The following is a 19,000-nucleotide window of genomic DNA, read 5'->3' on the forward strand; positions in this document are numbered from 1 at the left end:
TTTTCTTGCCATTGTTTTGGTTCCTCTTCCTTTTTCCGACCCTTTTCTTGTGGTTGGGGTTTTTGCCGGCCCCCACCCCCACCACACACACACACTTCCTACCTATGCTGTGCCTTCCTGTCATTCTCCTACGAAATCTACTAGGCCTAATTCTGCCTTCTTGGATATGCTTTCTCAGGTGTTCCATTTTCTCAGTTGAGGGCTGGTGTTAGCATGTCTCATTATCCATGGACTGCTGATCTTTATACTTTCTCTTATCAAAAGCTGATCAATCTTTTCTTGATTATCAGCAGTTGATGTCACTTTTGCTCATGTGGAGGGTTGTTCCTGATAATACTATTAATTTCTCCCACATCCTTTTTCCCATCTTTGTCTTGTACTTGTCCAACATACATCTCCTTTCTGAAGCACTCAACTGAGTGTTTTTTGGGGGGATATGCTTTCCTTCCTTACTCCTCATTGGTTCTCTTGACCTCTTTGGCCCTATCTCTTCACACATGATTTTGTTACTGTTGGGATCTTATTGGAAAGACACTGTTTTCTTCACAGGTCCATCTACCTTCCCATTATCTTCGTGACTTCTGGATGGCTCTTTTTCTCCATTTGTTTTTGGAGATTTTCCAGAGTCTTTAGAATTATATGTGGACTCTGCAATTGGGCACCTTTCCTTTTTCCTGGAGTTTCACCTCCATCATCCATTAAAGGAAACTATTCAGTCACACATGTGGCCTCCATCTCAAACTTTTATCTCCCACTATCTTCATTGGATAGCTGTTTTTTCCTCATCAGGGTACTGTCTTTTGACTGTTGGCATCCTTAAAACCTGGGTGTGACCAGGAATGGGTAAGTTATCTCTTCTCTATATATTTTTCCCTCCAAGGGCATGTCTCATTTAAGATTCAGATTCTGCTCAGTGGCAAGCATTGCACTGTATGGCCACAATATATACAATATATCTATGGCCTATAATGCACACTGTTGATATGGTATGTTCCACAAGATCACTAGTAGGTTTATTTAATTAATGTTTGCTTAATTGATTTGACCATTCCAGACTGTATTAACCCATGAACGTACATGGGTAGAGCAGAAGGGGATAGCTGCCCATCCCCGCTGTCCCATTGATTGAATAAATCAGGTGTAGTCTGCTTTACAAAATATGGTTTTTGTGGTAACCTATTGCACTGTCTTCATTGTTGGCATTCCTCTGGACTCTCCACCGCATTGTATTGGGAGTTTTTGCCACTTTCCAGTTCTGAGCTGCAGGGGTGGTGGACCATGGAGGACTCCTCCTGAATGTGCTTGCTTCCATTAAGTAGAGAGTAGGGTGATGGTGTTCTGTTGGTGTAGATGGTGTTTGATCCTTCAATCATACACTCCACCTCTGTGCAGTGGGTCCCGGAGGTTTATGTTGTACCCAATTTCTGTGTAGCTCTAACTGGAGGGTGAGAATGCTTATATTTCCTAGATGTAATCCACTTCCATGCCATGGGACCTAGAGGGTGGTATTGAGCTCCAACGTTTGTGCAATCCTATCCAGGGAATGATGTTGTGCATATCTCCAAATAAATATGCTCCACCTGCATGTGGTGTGTCCCATAGATTGATGTTGTGTGAAGCTTCTGTACGGTCCTATCTGGAGGGTGGGGCTGCTTATGTTTTATATGTGCAATCCACTTCCATGCAATGGGACCTGGAGGCTGCTATTGTGCTCCAGCCTTTGTGTGGTCCTATCTGGAGGATGATGCTGCTTTGGAGTAGATCTATCAAATTGCAGTTCTCCTCTTTATTTGGGGTCCTTCATCCTACCATCACCTGGATGTCAGTTCCCAGTGAGAGGATTATAGCTGGACCATTGAACATGAATTGTCCCACATGTGTTAGTTGTGTTTCCTCTTCCTCACTCAATTTGTCTCAGGATCTACACCTCCATGTGATGTGTCCCAGAGGTTGATGCTGTGCTTAGCTTCTGTGTGGTTCTATCTGGAGGGTGCAGTTGCTATATATTTCTAGAGGCGATCCATTTCTGGAGGGTGACTTTGTGTGCATTCCCATCTGGAGGATAATGTTGATTGGGACAATGTTTCTTTCTCTCACATTCCACCTTGAGCTGTTTTCTCTGTCTTAGGCTGATGTTATGCAGTGGAGTACCAGTCTGAACCAATCCTGCCTCATTTGCACATCTCTTCCTACTGTCGTTCGGACATCGAGTTCCCGGATGTGTGGTTGGTTGTGAATTTGCGCACATGCTCGTTTCATAGATCTGTTTGCACAATATATGCTTCCATTGTACTTAACTTGAGGTAAAGACGGTATGGACCCACCTTCTGCCACAGGTCGGATGTTCTATTCCCAATGCTGCTGGATTTTGGACTGGAGTTGACCAGCCATGGTTTTCCCCACATTCCTGTCTGTATGTAGTCCTTCTACAGTCTTTTTACTATGGGAATGGGATTCTGGTATACTTTGGTTCTGATTCCAACCAAACTGTTTTTCACTCCCTCTTTGATTGTGCTCCTCCCATTTTCTGCCCATGTAAGCAACACCTGTTTCCACACTGGGCACAGAGTATACCTGGTACAGAAGTAGTGTGATTCTAGCTATACATGTGAGAGGAGGTAATGTACCATATCAAAAGTTATTATTTTCCTATACTGAAAATAGATTTCTGATAAGTACTTACCTCCTCCCCACTGAAAACTGGTGCTTTCTTTTCTGTCTAATCTCAAAGTAATAGTTCGGTAGAATCAAATAGAGGGAGTCATGTGCATCAGGAGGTGTGTTGCACTCCTATTGGTGAAGGGTTGTCGCATGATGATTTACGTGTGAGATGCAGTTGAACCACATTGATTGTGGAGTATGTACGAGTTTGAGGCTTGTGGCATATAGAGGGCAGCGTTGAATAAGAACAGCTACACATGTGAGACATGCTAAGTACTTCATGGAGTATGTGCGAGTTCGAGGCTTGTGGCATATAGAGGGCAGCGTTGAATGAGAACAGCTACACATGTGAGACATGCTAAGTACTTCATGGGAAATCTATTTTCAGTATAGGAAAATAATAACTTGACAAACAGGATGACTAATTGGTCTCAACATGAAAGTGCTGGATTTTTTTGGTATTGTGTGATCAAAAGGGCTATTATTTACATTTCTTCATTGTATGAAGATTTCTCCTAATCATTTTCTTTATGATCAATTTCATTAAAACAAGTTAAAAACTTTGTGGAGCCTTCATTTGCTTCTCTGCTCCTTCTGTCTTTGCTCTCATCCTGTAACTTTGCTCTTCCCCCCCCCCCTCTCTTTTTTCTACACATACATGCCTACTCTCTAACTCCCATTTACTGAAAAAGGCTGATTCTTTATATTGAACATGCACACACACTCCCTCAACTAAATAGGCTTGATTCAGCCATATCTTTTGCCTTGCTTGCATGTACTTGCAAGAATCAGCTAAATGATGACTTTATAGAAATGTTTGGAATCAGCAAATTTTCATTTATGTTGTGTTGCAACAAGAAGAGAATAAGTCATTTCTTCATTAAATGGAATGATATTAAATTCAGAATATGGTGCACATGACATGACTACACAGCAGAAATCAGAACATCAAAAGGTTGAGAATTTTGTTTTGGGAACTTGAAATGTCATGCAAAGCACATACAAGAAGCAGAAGCAATGTACCTGTACTCTGATTAGAATAGTTTTAGCAAATTTTTATTTTTTTCAGACATTGTTATTTTTATTGAAATTAATCAAAATATTTAGTTAGGTAAAGAAATCATTTTAATTTTTTTACAAGAAATCAGTTGATAATGTTGATATGATCAAGACATCTCGGGATATTTAAAGCCATTTTCATCCAAGCAATGCTGGGCACTCTACTAGTTTTCTATAAACACAGTTGGTATAAACCTTGCAAAGTTATAATACAAGCTAGTAGATATGTTTTCATGGTATACTTCACATTTAAAGTGACTACCATTGTTATGAATCAGCATATCCCAAAATGAGCTCATTATTTTGTTGATGTTCAGCAGTGAATTTTATACTGTTATGTTTACTATTTAAGTACTCCAAAAAATGAGAAACATGATCAATTCCTAAAGATGATGAAAATATTATCTACATACCTATGGTAATTATTAGTTTCGGTTGTTAAAAAGGAGGTACAGTACTAGTAAGTTCTAGGGGGTTCACTATTTGTATCAGCTGATAGAATACTCATCTGGTATGTGACAGATCTTGGGCTCTAATCTGAGGAGAGGAAATATATTGTAAAAAGAAAATAAACTAGTTTTTTTGTTAAAAGACTGGAGAGAGTATTGATTAAAAGACTATATATAGTCTTCCAACTATTGCTTTTCACTAGCAAAAACACCACCCTACAGACAGCTGTTTGTGCTAGTAGTTACTGATTATAGTATTTATACTTCATTGAAAAAAATATAAAAAAATATTATTTTCTAAAAAAGGATATATTTGGGGAGAAGTACTGCATGGGAAAGTGTTTGGATTGTGCTATGAGATGCATCAAAATGATTCAATGTAAAGAACTCAAAATTTTCATAAATTTTGCTGATATAAACTATAATGCTTTTATATATTAAAATTGCTACCCTTTATTGAAAAAACAATTTTTAAGAACTACAATTTTTTAGTACTATATTTAAGAATTAGATCAATAAAGATATAATCAAACTCTTATGTGCAGTTATAGTAAAAGTTATGTTCTTGTTGTTATGACAGTAATTTAATTTGAAATTATGTTCTGTTATAAAGAAATAGTTGTTGCACATGCTGTAGTTATTTTTCAAATTGACTGAATCTTGAAAACCCAAAGTGTGAATTTTTTTTTATGGATTTTTTGTGTGTGGTGATTTAATAGATGGCACCACATTTCATAAGCCTCAATCACCACTTCTAGTATTGAGATCTTGTATTTCAGCATAACAGATGGCACTATTGTATTTATTAATTTGATCATGTATATAGATATAGATATATAGAGGCCATGCCATTGCTCACTAAAGTAATGTGATAACAAATGAAAAGATTGTTCAAAGAGAGCCAATTTAGTTCTCATTGTCATACCATTAGTTTTATAATAAAGATTGCAATCAAAAAGAAAATGATTCTTTTGTTGCAAAATTCATCAGTTTTGAAAACACATATTTACAAATTCTCAAATCACCAGGATTATTAAGAATCAAATAAGCATTTAAGTACAGTTTCATCTAAAGGTATATTTATATACAAAGACTCACATCAAATTAGCACAATATACATTTCAAAGTATATTCATTAGCTGTAAGTGTTTAAGAGATCAACTAAAAGCCTAGCCAAAGTGTGATCATAAGTTCCAATACTGTACGAAATTTTCAAATTTCATCTTGTTTGGAATCTTAAAATATAATATAAAAGTAAAACTTTCTTTTCAGTGTTACTTTTTGAACCAGGATTGCTAAGTCTGCATATTTCCAACAGATTTTGCCTTTTTTTTTATCTTACTTTACTATAAATGTTCTTGCTTGAACTTTGATTGTGCATATCAATAATAAAAAAAACAACAGCTATGTATATTTATTGTTAAAATGGGGTCTCTCTAAATCTCCCCGAGTAAATTTTATAGAGGTATATAGTCTAGCCTAGTTGTCAGTTTAAAAATAAAAAGCATGCCACTGAGTATAACCAATTACACAGGATTTATTTGTGTATTTGTTAGAGTAATAGTGGTGCTTGTGCCACTTCTGGCCTTTGGTGGCTGCACAATATGAGTTTGGTTCCAAAGAGTAAAATTTGTATTGTACTAGTACTGTTATTCAGACAGATATGAGAAGCATCTACCAAGACTTATTCTGTTTTAGTTTGTTGTTTTTAAAAAATGGCTTATAATCCTGTCTTATTATATTGGTATGTTATTTGCTGCTATTTTGTGTTACTAGAGCTTTTTAACAAAACTCAATTACTTAATCTTAATTACTTAAGAACGGGTTTGTTTTAAGAGCCAATAAGGATTGTTGCTGTTGAGAACCATGGGAACCCTTCTTAGGACACACTTTCAATAATTAAAAATCTGGTAGTTCTATAAAAAATTTTTACATTGTTGTCATTTTAAATTGGTGTGCTAATTGTTTTTTCTGACATTGTATAATAATTTTATTATTATGTGTTTCAATGAAGTTTTAAAGTTTAAGATGCTAAATCATTTAGTTGATTTTTATAGAGTAAAAGGTTCTGTGGACTGTCATACAAAATATTTAAATAAAAAATTATCTAATTTCAAAATTTGACAATTCTTTTTTTAACCTTATGATATTGTCTAGATTAGCACAATTGAAGCCGAAACCCTAAAATTAAGAACACCTGGTATTATCTTTAAATGTTTACATTTGTTCAATAAATTTATATGTAATTTATTTGTAGAATATTTCTGATGGAACTGTTTAGCATTTGTAAACTGAATTAGAATAGGTTTATTGTAATTTTTTTTTCGTTAATAACATCAGCAATAGACTTATCTTAGGAGGTGTCAAACAGATAACATTTTTTAACTAGATGAACTAGTAACCTCATTTTAAACACTAAGAAATAGTATAGCCCATCCCATTATAAAAGGTAACAGCCTAGTTAAATTTGGATTGTAGAAATTTAGAGCAGAAAGACAGGGTCACCAATTGGTACAATCACAGTCTGCTAAAACCTAAAATGTCAATTAGAAATATTTCACAAGCCAATTATGAACAGTCTCTTGTAGCTACCATTTATTTCAAGAAAAGCATTATTGTTTTTGTTACACTTAAAAAAAGGTTTCAAAGGTCTTCACAAACTAAACCAATTACCAATATTTCAAGTTTCCTTAGATTTGCCTCGTATTTTACCATTGAAATGTAAATTAGTGATCAATGTTCTGTTATTTGTTTAATTTTCTGGTGTGGGATATAACACTGGGCAACAACAAAATTGCTACTCGAGAAAAAACTCAAGTGATTTGGGGTAATTTCATGATGCTGATTTCAAAAATATAGTTACAATTTGTCCAACACATTTAGATTTTGAGTTGTTGTAATATCTCAATATTTTAATAGCACTGTGTGAAATACCATGCAATCAACTCAATACGATAGATTTATACTGTGACAGTTTAATGGGTAAAAGGCATACATTAGTATGGTGATGTATTAGTGTAAAATTTCAAATATATTGTTCATATGTGCTACTAGTTCTTGATATAATTGTAGCAAATTGCACCACATTTGCTTTATTCCCACACTCACCTGCTTCACATGGGAATCACAAAACCATCGTGCTCAGTTTACTAAAACATTCAAGAAGTCCCTCAACTGATCCTCTCACTCACTCAGTAGGTCACTTCGATTTGCTCCATACACAGTCAAAACAAAGTTGAATCTTCCTCCTTGCATCATACCTGCGATATAATCAAATTCTGCAAAACTTTTTTTTTTTTAACTATAATTCTGTAAACATAAATTCTTTTATATTTTTTAGAAAATCATTTAAAATGCTGACTCCCTCCAGTTCATGTAAAGTCCAAAAATGTAAAAATCACCCAAACAGTTTCTGCTACATTTGTAGAAAATATATTGCAGTTTTATGAAGGAAAAATATCAAACACGAGGTAAAGGTAGCTTACTGTTACTATTTTGGGTGTAAAATTGGTGTCTAAGAAAACATGGGTTCCACATGTATGTTATACAGTTTGCACATCTGGCTTGACACAGTGGCTGAATAAGAAGAGAGCAAGTATGCCATTTTCATTTCCCATGATATGGCGTAAGCTCAAAGATCACCTAACTGACTGTTATTTTTGCATGACTATTATTTCTGGATATTCAGGCAAAACTAAACAATACATTGAATATCCAGATATTGTATCTGCAGTGAAACCAGTACCTCATGGGGATGGTCTTCCAGTTACACATCTACAAGTGAATTGTGAAACAGAAGAGTTATCCTGTGAAGAAGACAATGAATCATCTTCATCTAGTAATTCTATTCTTGTAGCACCTCAACCTAAACTGCCTCATCTGATCACACAAGAAGAGCTAAATGATCTGATTCGTGACTTGTCTCTATCAAAGCAACATGGATAATTTCTTGGCTCTACTTTACAGTAATGGAATTTATTAGTTCCAGGAACAAGAGTTTCAATTTACCAAAGTCACCATCAATGTCTTGCTTCTCACTAAAGCATGTAAGTAAATTTTTAGTTTCTGTACAAATGATGGTGCACTAATGGAAGAATTGGGTACTGAATGTCATCATCAAGAATGGAGATTTTCTATTGACTCATCTAAAGTTAGTCTGAAAGCTATACTTTTGCACAACGGGATTACTAAGTCATCAATTCCTGTTGCTCATGCTGTGAACATGAAAGAAACTTATCAAAGTGCAGATTATACATTCTTAAATGCAATTTTCAATGAATAAATAGTTATTACAGAAAAAGTTATTTTCATGGTTATAAGAACATATTTAACATAATTTGAAAACTAAGGATGATTAGTAATTTTCAACATGATTTTTAGAATCAGTATCATCAAATTACTCGAAAACTGTTGCATTTTTTCCAATAAAAGAGAAGAATGTTTTTGTTGCCCAGTATAATCAGAGGTTACATACATATGTATTAAAGCAATGTTAAGTTTCATTGTGGATGTAGTTGTGTAAAATTTGCAAAACTTTGGTCATGAAAAATGTATTTCCCAGATCTCTGTAGATTTCAAAATTGTATGGTGCAGCACAATTTGTATTTTCCTTTAAAGTTGCTATGAATAGGATGTTTCATGATATGCATTGAAGAGCATAGAAATTATAATAAAGAAGTATGTAGTGGAAGCAGATATGAATTTTTGGTCATTTGCTGTATTATTATTATGATGTATTTAGTAAGTCCTTTTTTTTTGTTTACAAAGTGGTTTGTTTACCTTGTTTTTTTATGAATGTATTTTGAAAGCCATTTTTGAGTACACTTCTTGACAAAGAATTTAACTGAAACCACTCACACTAAAAGATTAGATGAACATGAACAGTTAGACTTCACATTACTGACCCCCACAAAAATCTTCCATCAGTTATTTTTGTTTATCTGGCTGATTTTGATAGTTACAGCAGTAAAACTTAACTTAAGTCTTTATTATTTTATAATAATAAATTTGATTAAGTTATGTTTGTGTATTTTCAGAGCAATATGCCACTTTACAATAATTTATTTCTTAGGTATTTAGTGACAGGATCTGCAGACAGAGTTGTGAAAGTTTGGGATATCCGTAACTACAAATGTCTCCAGTCTTACAGAGTAGGAGGGCCACCTGTTCAATTGACGTTCAGTCAGAGAGGGCTGTTGGGAGTGGCAATGGATAATACTGTTGAGGTTTGCAAGTCTTTCTGAGAAAATAATTTTTGTTTTAGAGAAAATATCAGCAAAAGTAGTTTTTATATTCAGATGCTAATGACTTTTCCCTCTCTGATGTATAAGTATGCTTGGTGTTTCACTTTTATATCACAAATATGGAATTTTTCATAATATTTAGACCATAAACACTAAAAGCAGTAACATGAGTGTAAAAAACAAAAAACTAGTTTACTGATTTGTTCAGTACTTCTTCAAAAGCTTCATGCATACAATAAAATAACTTCACTTGGCATTGTGTCATAGAAGTCCTGAAATACAAATGTTATTTTAACACAAATATTCAGAAGAATGTTTGCAAGCAATTTGTTCTTCTTTTCTAAAATTCAAATAAAAAATATTTTTGAGGATGTTGTGATCTATCATTTTTAGAAAAGATTGAAAAGTAGTAAGGAAGCTTTTCATAAACTTTAAAAAGCATGGTGCATCAGAAGTGTTAGCAATGACTGTGTCTATCATTTAATTAAAGTTCATATAAGCTTGCAGGTAGATTAGAGAAATCATTAATGACTTCATGTAAACAACTTGTGATATATATGTTTCATGAGGTACGCTTGTGAGTAGTCTGTGCATTATATAATTCGAAACTGTAAGGTAAGCTGCATATCCACCACTTGATTTATGACTAGTATGGTGAAAATATTAGTTAGACACAGTTCAAAGGACAATAGCATAGGCTACAAAACCTTTTTAGCACCTGACACTGAGTTTTTATTCCCAAGAAGATTGAAAACTGGCACCCTGCTATTGACCTATCATCTATGAATCACTTTCTTGTTGTTCCTTGATTTTGAATGGATGGCTTTATTAGTCTGCATTCAGATATCTTTCTCCTGGGAAATGGATGTCCATTTGTCCTGTGTCCCATCATTTCTTCTGGTTTGTCCACAATGGACATGTCATTCATTTCTATGTCTTTCCTTTTATCCTGGTCATGGTCACTTATATTTTCAAATAAATCTTGAGTTCCTTCACTTGGCACATGCATATTTTCCATTTTTTATATGGATGACTGACTTCTCCTGGCTCTGTGATGTCAGGATTCGGTGGTTGTTACCTTCACTTTTGAGGCTTCTCGCCTGTGTTGGCTGGTCAAGATTTCTAAGTTCATTTTGACTCCCATGCAGGGCAAGCTCAACCCTATCCCATGCATCTTTACAACATGGAGACTTTGGTTTCTAGGGCACTTTTCTTCCTGCTTGGAAGGCTCATTTGCTTCCGAGAAACCCTTATCCTCTTCGGCCATATGCACATATGTCCTATTCAATAGGCTCAGAAGGATCAGTGTATCATGTCCTGTGATCCCTTATCCATGCTAATTTAGGGTTAATTTGACTGAGTCACGTGACCTTATGTACTCGTTTAAAGTTGACATAAATTTAATACTTATAACTCTCTATATATTGGGTATATCTTAACAAAATTTGGCAGTCTTTCAGTTAATATTACAAGTCTTTCACATACAAAAAGTCATATTTCTTAGTGAAATATTTTTAATAAAATAAAATAAAATTTTGTCCATGAATATATTGAGTATTTGTTTTGAATAGTCCTTGTGCAAAGTAATTTTCATGTTAAAATTAAAAATACTTTTTGTCATCTCAAAAATCTCAAATTTCCTTTGTGTAATTCCTAAAACCTCCTAAATGCATTTCAAACGTATAGTTTATATGTTATTTTCTCTACCTTTATCTCAAAATGGAATCAGTCAATTCGACCAACCTTGTAACAACCCAAAAAAAATCGAAATAAACCTAAATTAACCTTCTTTTCTTTCTAGTATGACTTCAAATTTTAACATGAAACTACATTCGTTTATCCTAAGTAGCTCTAAGTTCGTAACATTGTACATCTATTTATAATTAAATATTATTGTTTTATTGCCCTTTAAACCATGTGTAACTGCTATCCACACCATTATAAGTTGTAAATCACTCGGGGGAACATGCAACTCACGTAACGCTATCGAATTACATTATCCACAAGCTGCTTGAGTGCGTGCTTTGTGAACAATTTTAATTATTTTATTATTATTACTTATTTTACCTATTCTAGTCTTAAATAATTTAAAAAGATCCATACTTTTAATTTTAGTTACTTTTATACTAATAAATAAAGAGTAAATATGAAAAACAAGAAATAAAGTACTTAACCAATCTTCTTTTTTCTTGCCCTCGATTGTCGACGAGAGTTAAGCCTGATTTTTTTTAGTGATTATAGTAAAGCACTTAACGATTTTTATTTACTTAAATAATACAGCAAAGAATATAGATTAATAACATGCAAAAGGTAGACAAATTCACTTACTTCTAATAATTTTCCTGGATTTCTAACTATGCAATTGTGAAAGAGAGGATGTGACAGGAGGGGTCTGATTTTCTCTTTGATAGCCCTGTAACCAAACAAAATTGAAGGCTATAAAAATTATGGTCTGTTTGAGCAATAATAATTTTATAGAGAGTATTTTACATTTAATTTCGTAAATTTTCGAGGGGTGATGGATAAAATAGGGATGATGATATGCTAAGATAAATGTGTCAGGTGTGACACGAGTGGAAATTCAGGATTTTTAAAAATATTTCCTTTTAGAATTAAGAACTTAAAACTTGTATACTATTAAAATATGGATTATTAGTTAAGATTTTATGCAATTTTAATTGGTATAACGTGAACAAAAAGTAGTTTAATAAAATTTTGAATGTAAGACACTAAAACCTAGTGTCATGCGCAGTAAAGGGTACCCAGGCCTATAGGGTTAAAACTTTCTCCCTTTTAGTAAGCCATCCCAACTTGACCACTCTAGCTGTTGATGCTTTGAGCCAGGATTGTTCTTATCTCTTCTCTAATATTTACCCTCCACTTTGCTTTCTTTCCCATGTACACTCTATCATTCAAAACACCCCCCTTATTGAATTCTTTTGATTACTCGGCTGTGGCCGATTCAGTCATGTTTTACATTTCTGCTTCACTCATTTGACTATGGAACTTCTTCTTCTCCCTCTTTGGAGATTCCTCCTTTGTAAACCTTTCTTTTACCTGTTCTCATGGACCTCTTTAATCCTTTTGAGACGGGTCATGGGTGAAAGGCCATCTCATCTAATTTATTGACTCTCATTCAAAATTTTATTGAACTACTATTTCATGAATTTATGTCAATAAGTTTCGTACCAAACTGTATATTACAATTCAAATTTTAGTACTATATATTACTCAATTTCTTAATTTAAAAGTAAATATTAAAAAAACATCTCTGTGTGTCACGTGGTATGTTGAATGCAGCACTGGTTCAAATTAGATGTTTGTGATGTCAAAATACTAAGTTTATAGTTTCATATGAATTAGGAACTCAAATTACTGATATTGACAAGCTAGAATACAAAATAAGAACCTCTTATATTTTCTATTTGCTAAGATATTGCTCATGTAATAAATCACACAGTGGCACCCTGTCCACGTCTTTCCATTCTTGGAAATGCTCACTCATACACACTTACTTCTATATATATATAACATGAATAACCAATCGGAAGCTCAGAATATCCCACTAGTGGCTTTCTCAACCATTCTAATGTGTTTGGATGCCATCTCTTTCTTTCGAACCAAGATTTCAAGGAGGTAGGTGATGTCTTTAGTTTGCTAGAAATTTCATATTTTTAGACTGAAATACAGTTCAGTTACTAAGCTTGATAAATTATAGTGGAATTCTATGGTACTGATATAGTAATTTATGATTTTTTAGTTATTCAACTGTATATATAAAACCTAAAAAAATTATTTCATATCCTCCATGTGTGAAATTTTTAAAGGCTTAGTAGCCTATGTCAAGTAGCAACAGAGTACAAAGATCGTAACTAGAAGAGATAATTGTTTGCTTTACTGTTCTATGTTTTAAGAAAAATATGCTTTAGAACTTATTTCAAAATAGCAATAATCTATATACATATATAATGTATAATAATTGAAATGTGACTGTACTTTACAAAGTACTAGTCTACTAAAACACAGCCAAGACAGGTTACTTTGTACAGACCTAAGGTCACCTTTATGTTATTTGATAGAGTAACATGAGTGCACATAAGCTGTGTCATTGTAACTTCTGTATCGTTAGCCAGGCACGGGTGAAAGGTCAATATAATAAATATATATAAATGTATGATGTTATGAGATTTAAGCTATTTAGTCTAAACATTTATGTTTTCGTGTTATAATTTGTGTTCATTCTAGAATGAAAGAAGCATAATTTATATTTATTTTATAATTTTTTCGCATGATAGGCAACATGAGAAAAACATTACTTTACAAACCTTAAGACTTAATAAAATAAACTGATATTTTGTGTATGAAAGCATTGTAATGTTTACTGATAATCTGCCAAATTTCGTTAACATTTGCTCACTGATTTAAAAGTTATAACATGAAAACTATAACGAGCACGAAATGGTTATGAGGTTGGGCCCAGAAACCGAGCCCATGCTGAAAGAGTTAATGATACATTGTTATTGTTATAGAAGTGTAAGATCTGATGGTTTTCAAATGCCAAGTGTCCCTTCTTTCGTACGTTATCTCACAATCTTTCTAGATCTGAAGTTTAAAGGTTAAGTTAAAATGAGTGAACTTCAGTGTCTAGTAAATGTAATCCTGGTTTCCATAATCTTCTCTATTGTAGACACGCAAGTCACCATGACACACTCACATGTAACAAAGGCTTCAACATTCATCAAAACAAAATAAAAAATAAATAGAATATACAGCTAAACTAAATAATACTGAAATAAATGTCACTGAAGCAAATGCAGGTACAGTATGTTACTGAATAACTAAAATTGAAATAAACTAACTGAGGATAAACTCTGATAAAAGTAAAATCATAACTTCCATAAAAACAAAAGATATTCAGAATGAGACATGATTTAAAATGAACAATACTTAAATGCTTCAGTTGAGAATAACTACAACTCAAGATATAATTCAAATCAACCTCAGAATTATCATATAAGGTAGAACTTGGACAAAAGTGGATAAAATTTTAAATTTCAAACAAATACTAGTGAATAGAATTAGATTAACACAGTTTAAACAAGAAGATAACATAAGAAAAACTAAAACATGGAGTTTGACTTGGCCCAGCAGAACTTGAAATGTTAGCTAAGTAAGATAAATTGACTTACTAAGTTAAGCAAGATTTGTTAATGTAACTGTTTGAAAATGTATGCACATACAGGGAAAGGATTTTGTTACAGAGGTAACAGAAGGCTGTAGATGTTATCCATTGGTCATTGTTGTTCTAAGGAGATTGGCCCGGCATGGCCAGGTGGTTAGGGCACTCGACTTGCAATCTGCGGGTCGCGGGTTAGAATCCCCGTCACACCAAACATGCTCACCCTTTCAGCCGTGTATTTTTATCAAGTGTCATTTACGTTTGTCATCATGATCGTTGGATTTTAATTTTTGATGTTCATTGATCTATGGCTTATTCTTTTTATTTCCTGTCAGAAAATAGTATTTATGGTTTAAATGTTTTTCTGCATTATTATTAATTGTTTTTGCAATTGTTATCAAACTTGTTTTAAGTTTTTACCTTATGTCCAAGTGCTGTCATGCATTAGAAGAATGGCACCATTTAATGCTAGTTAAATCTTTGCATTAAAATAACTTTTCTTATATTAAAATACACCAGGAATTATATAAAAAACTGAAGAATGGCAAGTTGGTTTATGGCCACATTTCCTAGTAAGAGGTTGAATGAAACCTATCCTTACTTATTTAGCATCCTAAAAGGGGTTGGAAGAAATGATAGACCATTTTTAAAGCAACCTGTACTTGCAGGCAATTTTGACCATTGAAAGTAGAGAAGAGGAAAAAAGGTCACTGGTACATATAAAATACACCCCAATCTTGTGGGTAATATCTGACGGTGTAGTATAACATTAATGGGGCATGGGTGTTTCATAAGCACAATTTGCACTTGTTTGTTATAGGTCTGTATGTTTCCTTTTACTATATTTGTTACATTTGACTATAATTAAAACAATTTTCAATATTCTTTTACCTTCTAGATCTGTTACGCAGTCAGTATAGTTGTTACCTGGATAAGGAACTGGACTAAGTGTAAATCCACAATTAAAGCAATAGTCTTGCTATTGAAACTATACATCCATCTTAATTTTTTAGGCTTAACCTTGGTAAAGCACTAAAGTTACAATAAACAGAACACAAAAAAGAAGTGCCAACAAATAAAAAATAACTCGTACTATGAATCTCTATACAACTATTTAAATTGGTAACTGATTTGCATATCACCACAAAAAAGATGAGTGACAATAGAGGGTCACCATTTAGGGATGATAGACTATTTATAAAATGGGTGGGAGAGGTTACAAATCTCAGTCACAGCACTTCCAAGAATCAAAGTAATAATAACACTCATGTTTGTGATTCGATTATAGTGGAATAGTTAGGGATACTTCAGTTGTTTAGAGTATTGTTAGATTTCAAATAACAATTGACTATTTCTTTCTGAGATTTTTATTGTGGGTATGGTGCACATATGTTTATGGAACTCACTTGGGTTAAGAGGATGTTCTTATATAAAATCAACTTTTAGAGGTCATTCAAGCAGTAACTATTTCTAAATACTGCATAGTATTGTTGGAATATGTAGGGGGAAAATCTAAATAAAAAAACCTGATGAGCAGTGCAAATTATAATAATTTTTTAATATCATCTAAGCATGAACCAAAGCTACTATTGTACATTCATGCACTTTCAGCTCTTCTGCTAATCAACCGAATTCTGCTACTGCCAGTATTTTCTTAACTGTTTAATAATGAAGTTGAACAGAGAATTAACATTTCTAACCCAGAAAATGTTTATCTTGTGCCATGTGAGAGAGAGAGAAAAATATTAATTTGTAAGTAACCAATTGCTTCTGTAACAAAGGAAATAATTGGTATAACTTATTTTGAATCTTCTAAGAATAACCGAAACTGGAAGAATAGTTTAGTTTCATTTCTTCATTGCAAAAGAAAGGTGAAAATTGAGTAAAACCTAAAAAATTTGATAATCAAAATATTTTAGTTCTAATATTTATAAAGAAGACAGTGTAGATGATAATTCAGATCAAACACGTTACTGATGATTATAGTGTACATAAATTAGTGTTTATGGATAGTCAAGTTACCACCATTATGATGGTGCAAAAATTTAAATGTCCATTTACAGACAGAGTAAAGTTATCCCTATTAGCCCATAAAGGTATTGAATGAAAGTTTAGTAAGATATAAGATAATGTATTATGTTTGTTCACCTCAAAATTATATACATGAATTACTATTATGTTAAAAAAAGAACATTGTTTAGTCCTATAACAACCTATAATTGAGGTTACAGTCACATAAAATCTTCTGATAATGTAAGAAGCTTGTGAAAATAAATAATGAATGAAAGCAGAGAATGCATTTACTGTACAATCATTTGAATACATGTAATACGTATACTAAAAAATCCTACAAAGCAAAAACTATGTAATCCTGGCCATAGTCTACCATTGATTATATTTCAAAAATGTTACAATAACAAGTATAATATTTTTAATGAAGTTAATTTTTGCCATAAGGGTCAATATTGTTGTGTTATATCACCAAACTGGTCCTTGCATGTTTTATGGTGTTTTGTATGAACATTTAATTATGGGTTGTTTCATGCCATATGGAAAAACTTGTCTGTTTAATTTGTATGAGTGAGAGTTAAAAGGTTAAAGAAGGTTTTACTGTATATAATTTGTATGAAAAATGTCAAATACATCAAAAGCAAAATCTTTTGGCTTGCATAAATGTTTATACATAAATCTGTTTCTCAAAGGTACAGTTTTTAAAGTGGTTCTGCTACACATCATTAGATAAAGGTGTATTTATAGATTGAGTTATGTTGTGCCACTTTATTAATAATCATAGTTTTTATTTTAAATAATATAATAGTTATACAAGCTTTGCGGGTTTAACACTTACTACTTATCATTGTTATGGTTACTCTGCAGATCTACAAAGACTGTTGTGTAAGCACTGCAACGAAACCTTACCTACGACACAAAGCTCCAGCTCCAGTTACAAATTTGGAATTCTGCCCATATGAGGATGTGTTGGGAATTGGCCATAATAAAGGGTTTACAAGTATTCTTGTTCCTGGTAAGATCATATGTTTTCTGATAAGCTGAAAGAATATTAGTAATTTGTTTAAGCTTTTAAGTTTTTCCATATAATTCTGTCTGATAGAATATTAAAGATTGTGGTTACAAAAGTGAGTTGTTGTTTTTTGGAATTTTGCTAATATTACATTTTATATTTGGATTCTTATGAAAGCCATAAAGCAAGAATAATCACTTTTATTATTTATGAAAGCTTATTTTTATCCATATCGAACTTTTAAAACTTTTTTAGTTACTTCTCTTAAGAGTAATGAGTGTTTGTAATTAATTATTGAAATCTGATTACTTTACCAAGTGGCACCTGTTTCTGTCTCTCATTATTCTTTGTTTAACTAACTTCCAGAGAGTATGTGTAATTTCAGTCCAAACTCTATGCTGATTAGGAAAAATATAGTTATACCCAGTGTCCATTGTCAGTGTGAAGTGTGGCAGCCAGCTTAGAAGCAGTTGTCATGCATATATTTTTTTTTCTGATACTTTAGATGAAGGATTTGTTTTGGTTTCATACTTATAGAGATTTGTGCAATAAATGTATCAAAGAGCCACTGTTGAAAATATGACGTTTATATCAATACAAGATCTAGAATTCTATTATTTATTGTATATGGAAAAAATAAATCTTGAATACCAGTTATTAGCAATAGAGTTTCTTTATATTGTGCTTATGAAGGATTTAACCTATCAGTTTTGTAAAATAATGTACCTGAAATATTATCTATATAACTGTTACGTGAAGGGTGCCATTAATATATTTTAAGAATTCTTTGATTGTGTATTAACCCTCTCTGCATGGGGATCCTTTACTGTGCATGTCACAAGGTTTTTAGTGACTTATACTCAAAATTTACTTAAACTACTTTTTGTTTATGTTATACCGACTAGTATAACATAAAATTGTAGCTAATAATCCATATTTTAATAGTAGTATACGAGTTTTAAGTTCTTAATTTTATGAGGCAATATTTCAAAAAATCCTGAATTTAACCTAGCAAGACACATGTGACACTTTCTCTAGGCATCCCCTCTTCTGTTATTTATTCACCACCTCTCTAAAAAGTAAAAATGTAATGTAAATTACTCATTATCAAATCATCATTGCTCAGACAAAGCATAATTTTTATAGCCTTCAATCTTGTTTGGTTACACAGCCATCAGACCCCTCTTGTCACACCAAGCTGTCACATTCTCTCTTTCAGGATTTGTTAATAAGTTCTCTTATGTTTAATACTATATCATTTATAATAAATAGAAAGCCAAAGTTTTCAACTATCAAATGAGTATTATATTATGTTGTTTTCTGAACAAGGAATTGTCAATTTCTTTTTTAGTAATATTTTGGCTAGTCCTAAATTTCAAACATAGAT

At 32.7% G+C, this 19,000-nt stretch overlaps 1 protein-coding gene across 1 annotated transcript in view; it reads left to right on the plus strand.

Moving 5' to 3' along the window:
* Window positions 1-19,000, plus strand: part of LOC106466000 (WD repeat-containing protein 46-like) — a gene marked incomplete at its 5' end in the record, with an annotated part of 77,687 nt that overhangs the window by 32,314 nt on the left and 26,373 nt on the right. Inside the window, 2 exons of the mRNA XM_022393964.1 lie at window positions 9,241-9,394; window positions 17,469-17,616. Of these exons, the coding sequence (XP_022249672.1) occupies window positions 9,241-9,394; window positions 17,469-17,616 (302 nt within the window). The remainder of the gene's footprint in view (window positions 1-9,240; window positions 9,395-17,468; window positions 17,617-19,000) is intronic.

This window comes from Limulus polyphemus, unplaced genomic scaffold (genome assembly GCF_000517525.1).
Source record: "Limulus polyphemus unplaced genomic scaffold, Limulus_polyphemus-2.1.2 Scaffold2118, whole genome shotgun sequence".
NCBI classification, from domain to species: Eukaryota; Metazoa; Arthropoda; class Merostomata; order Xiphosura; family Limulidae; genus Limulus; species Limulus polyphemus.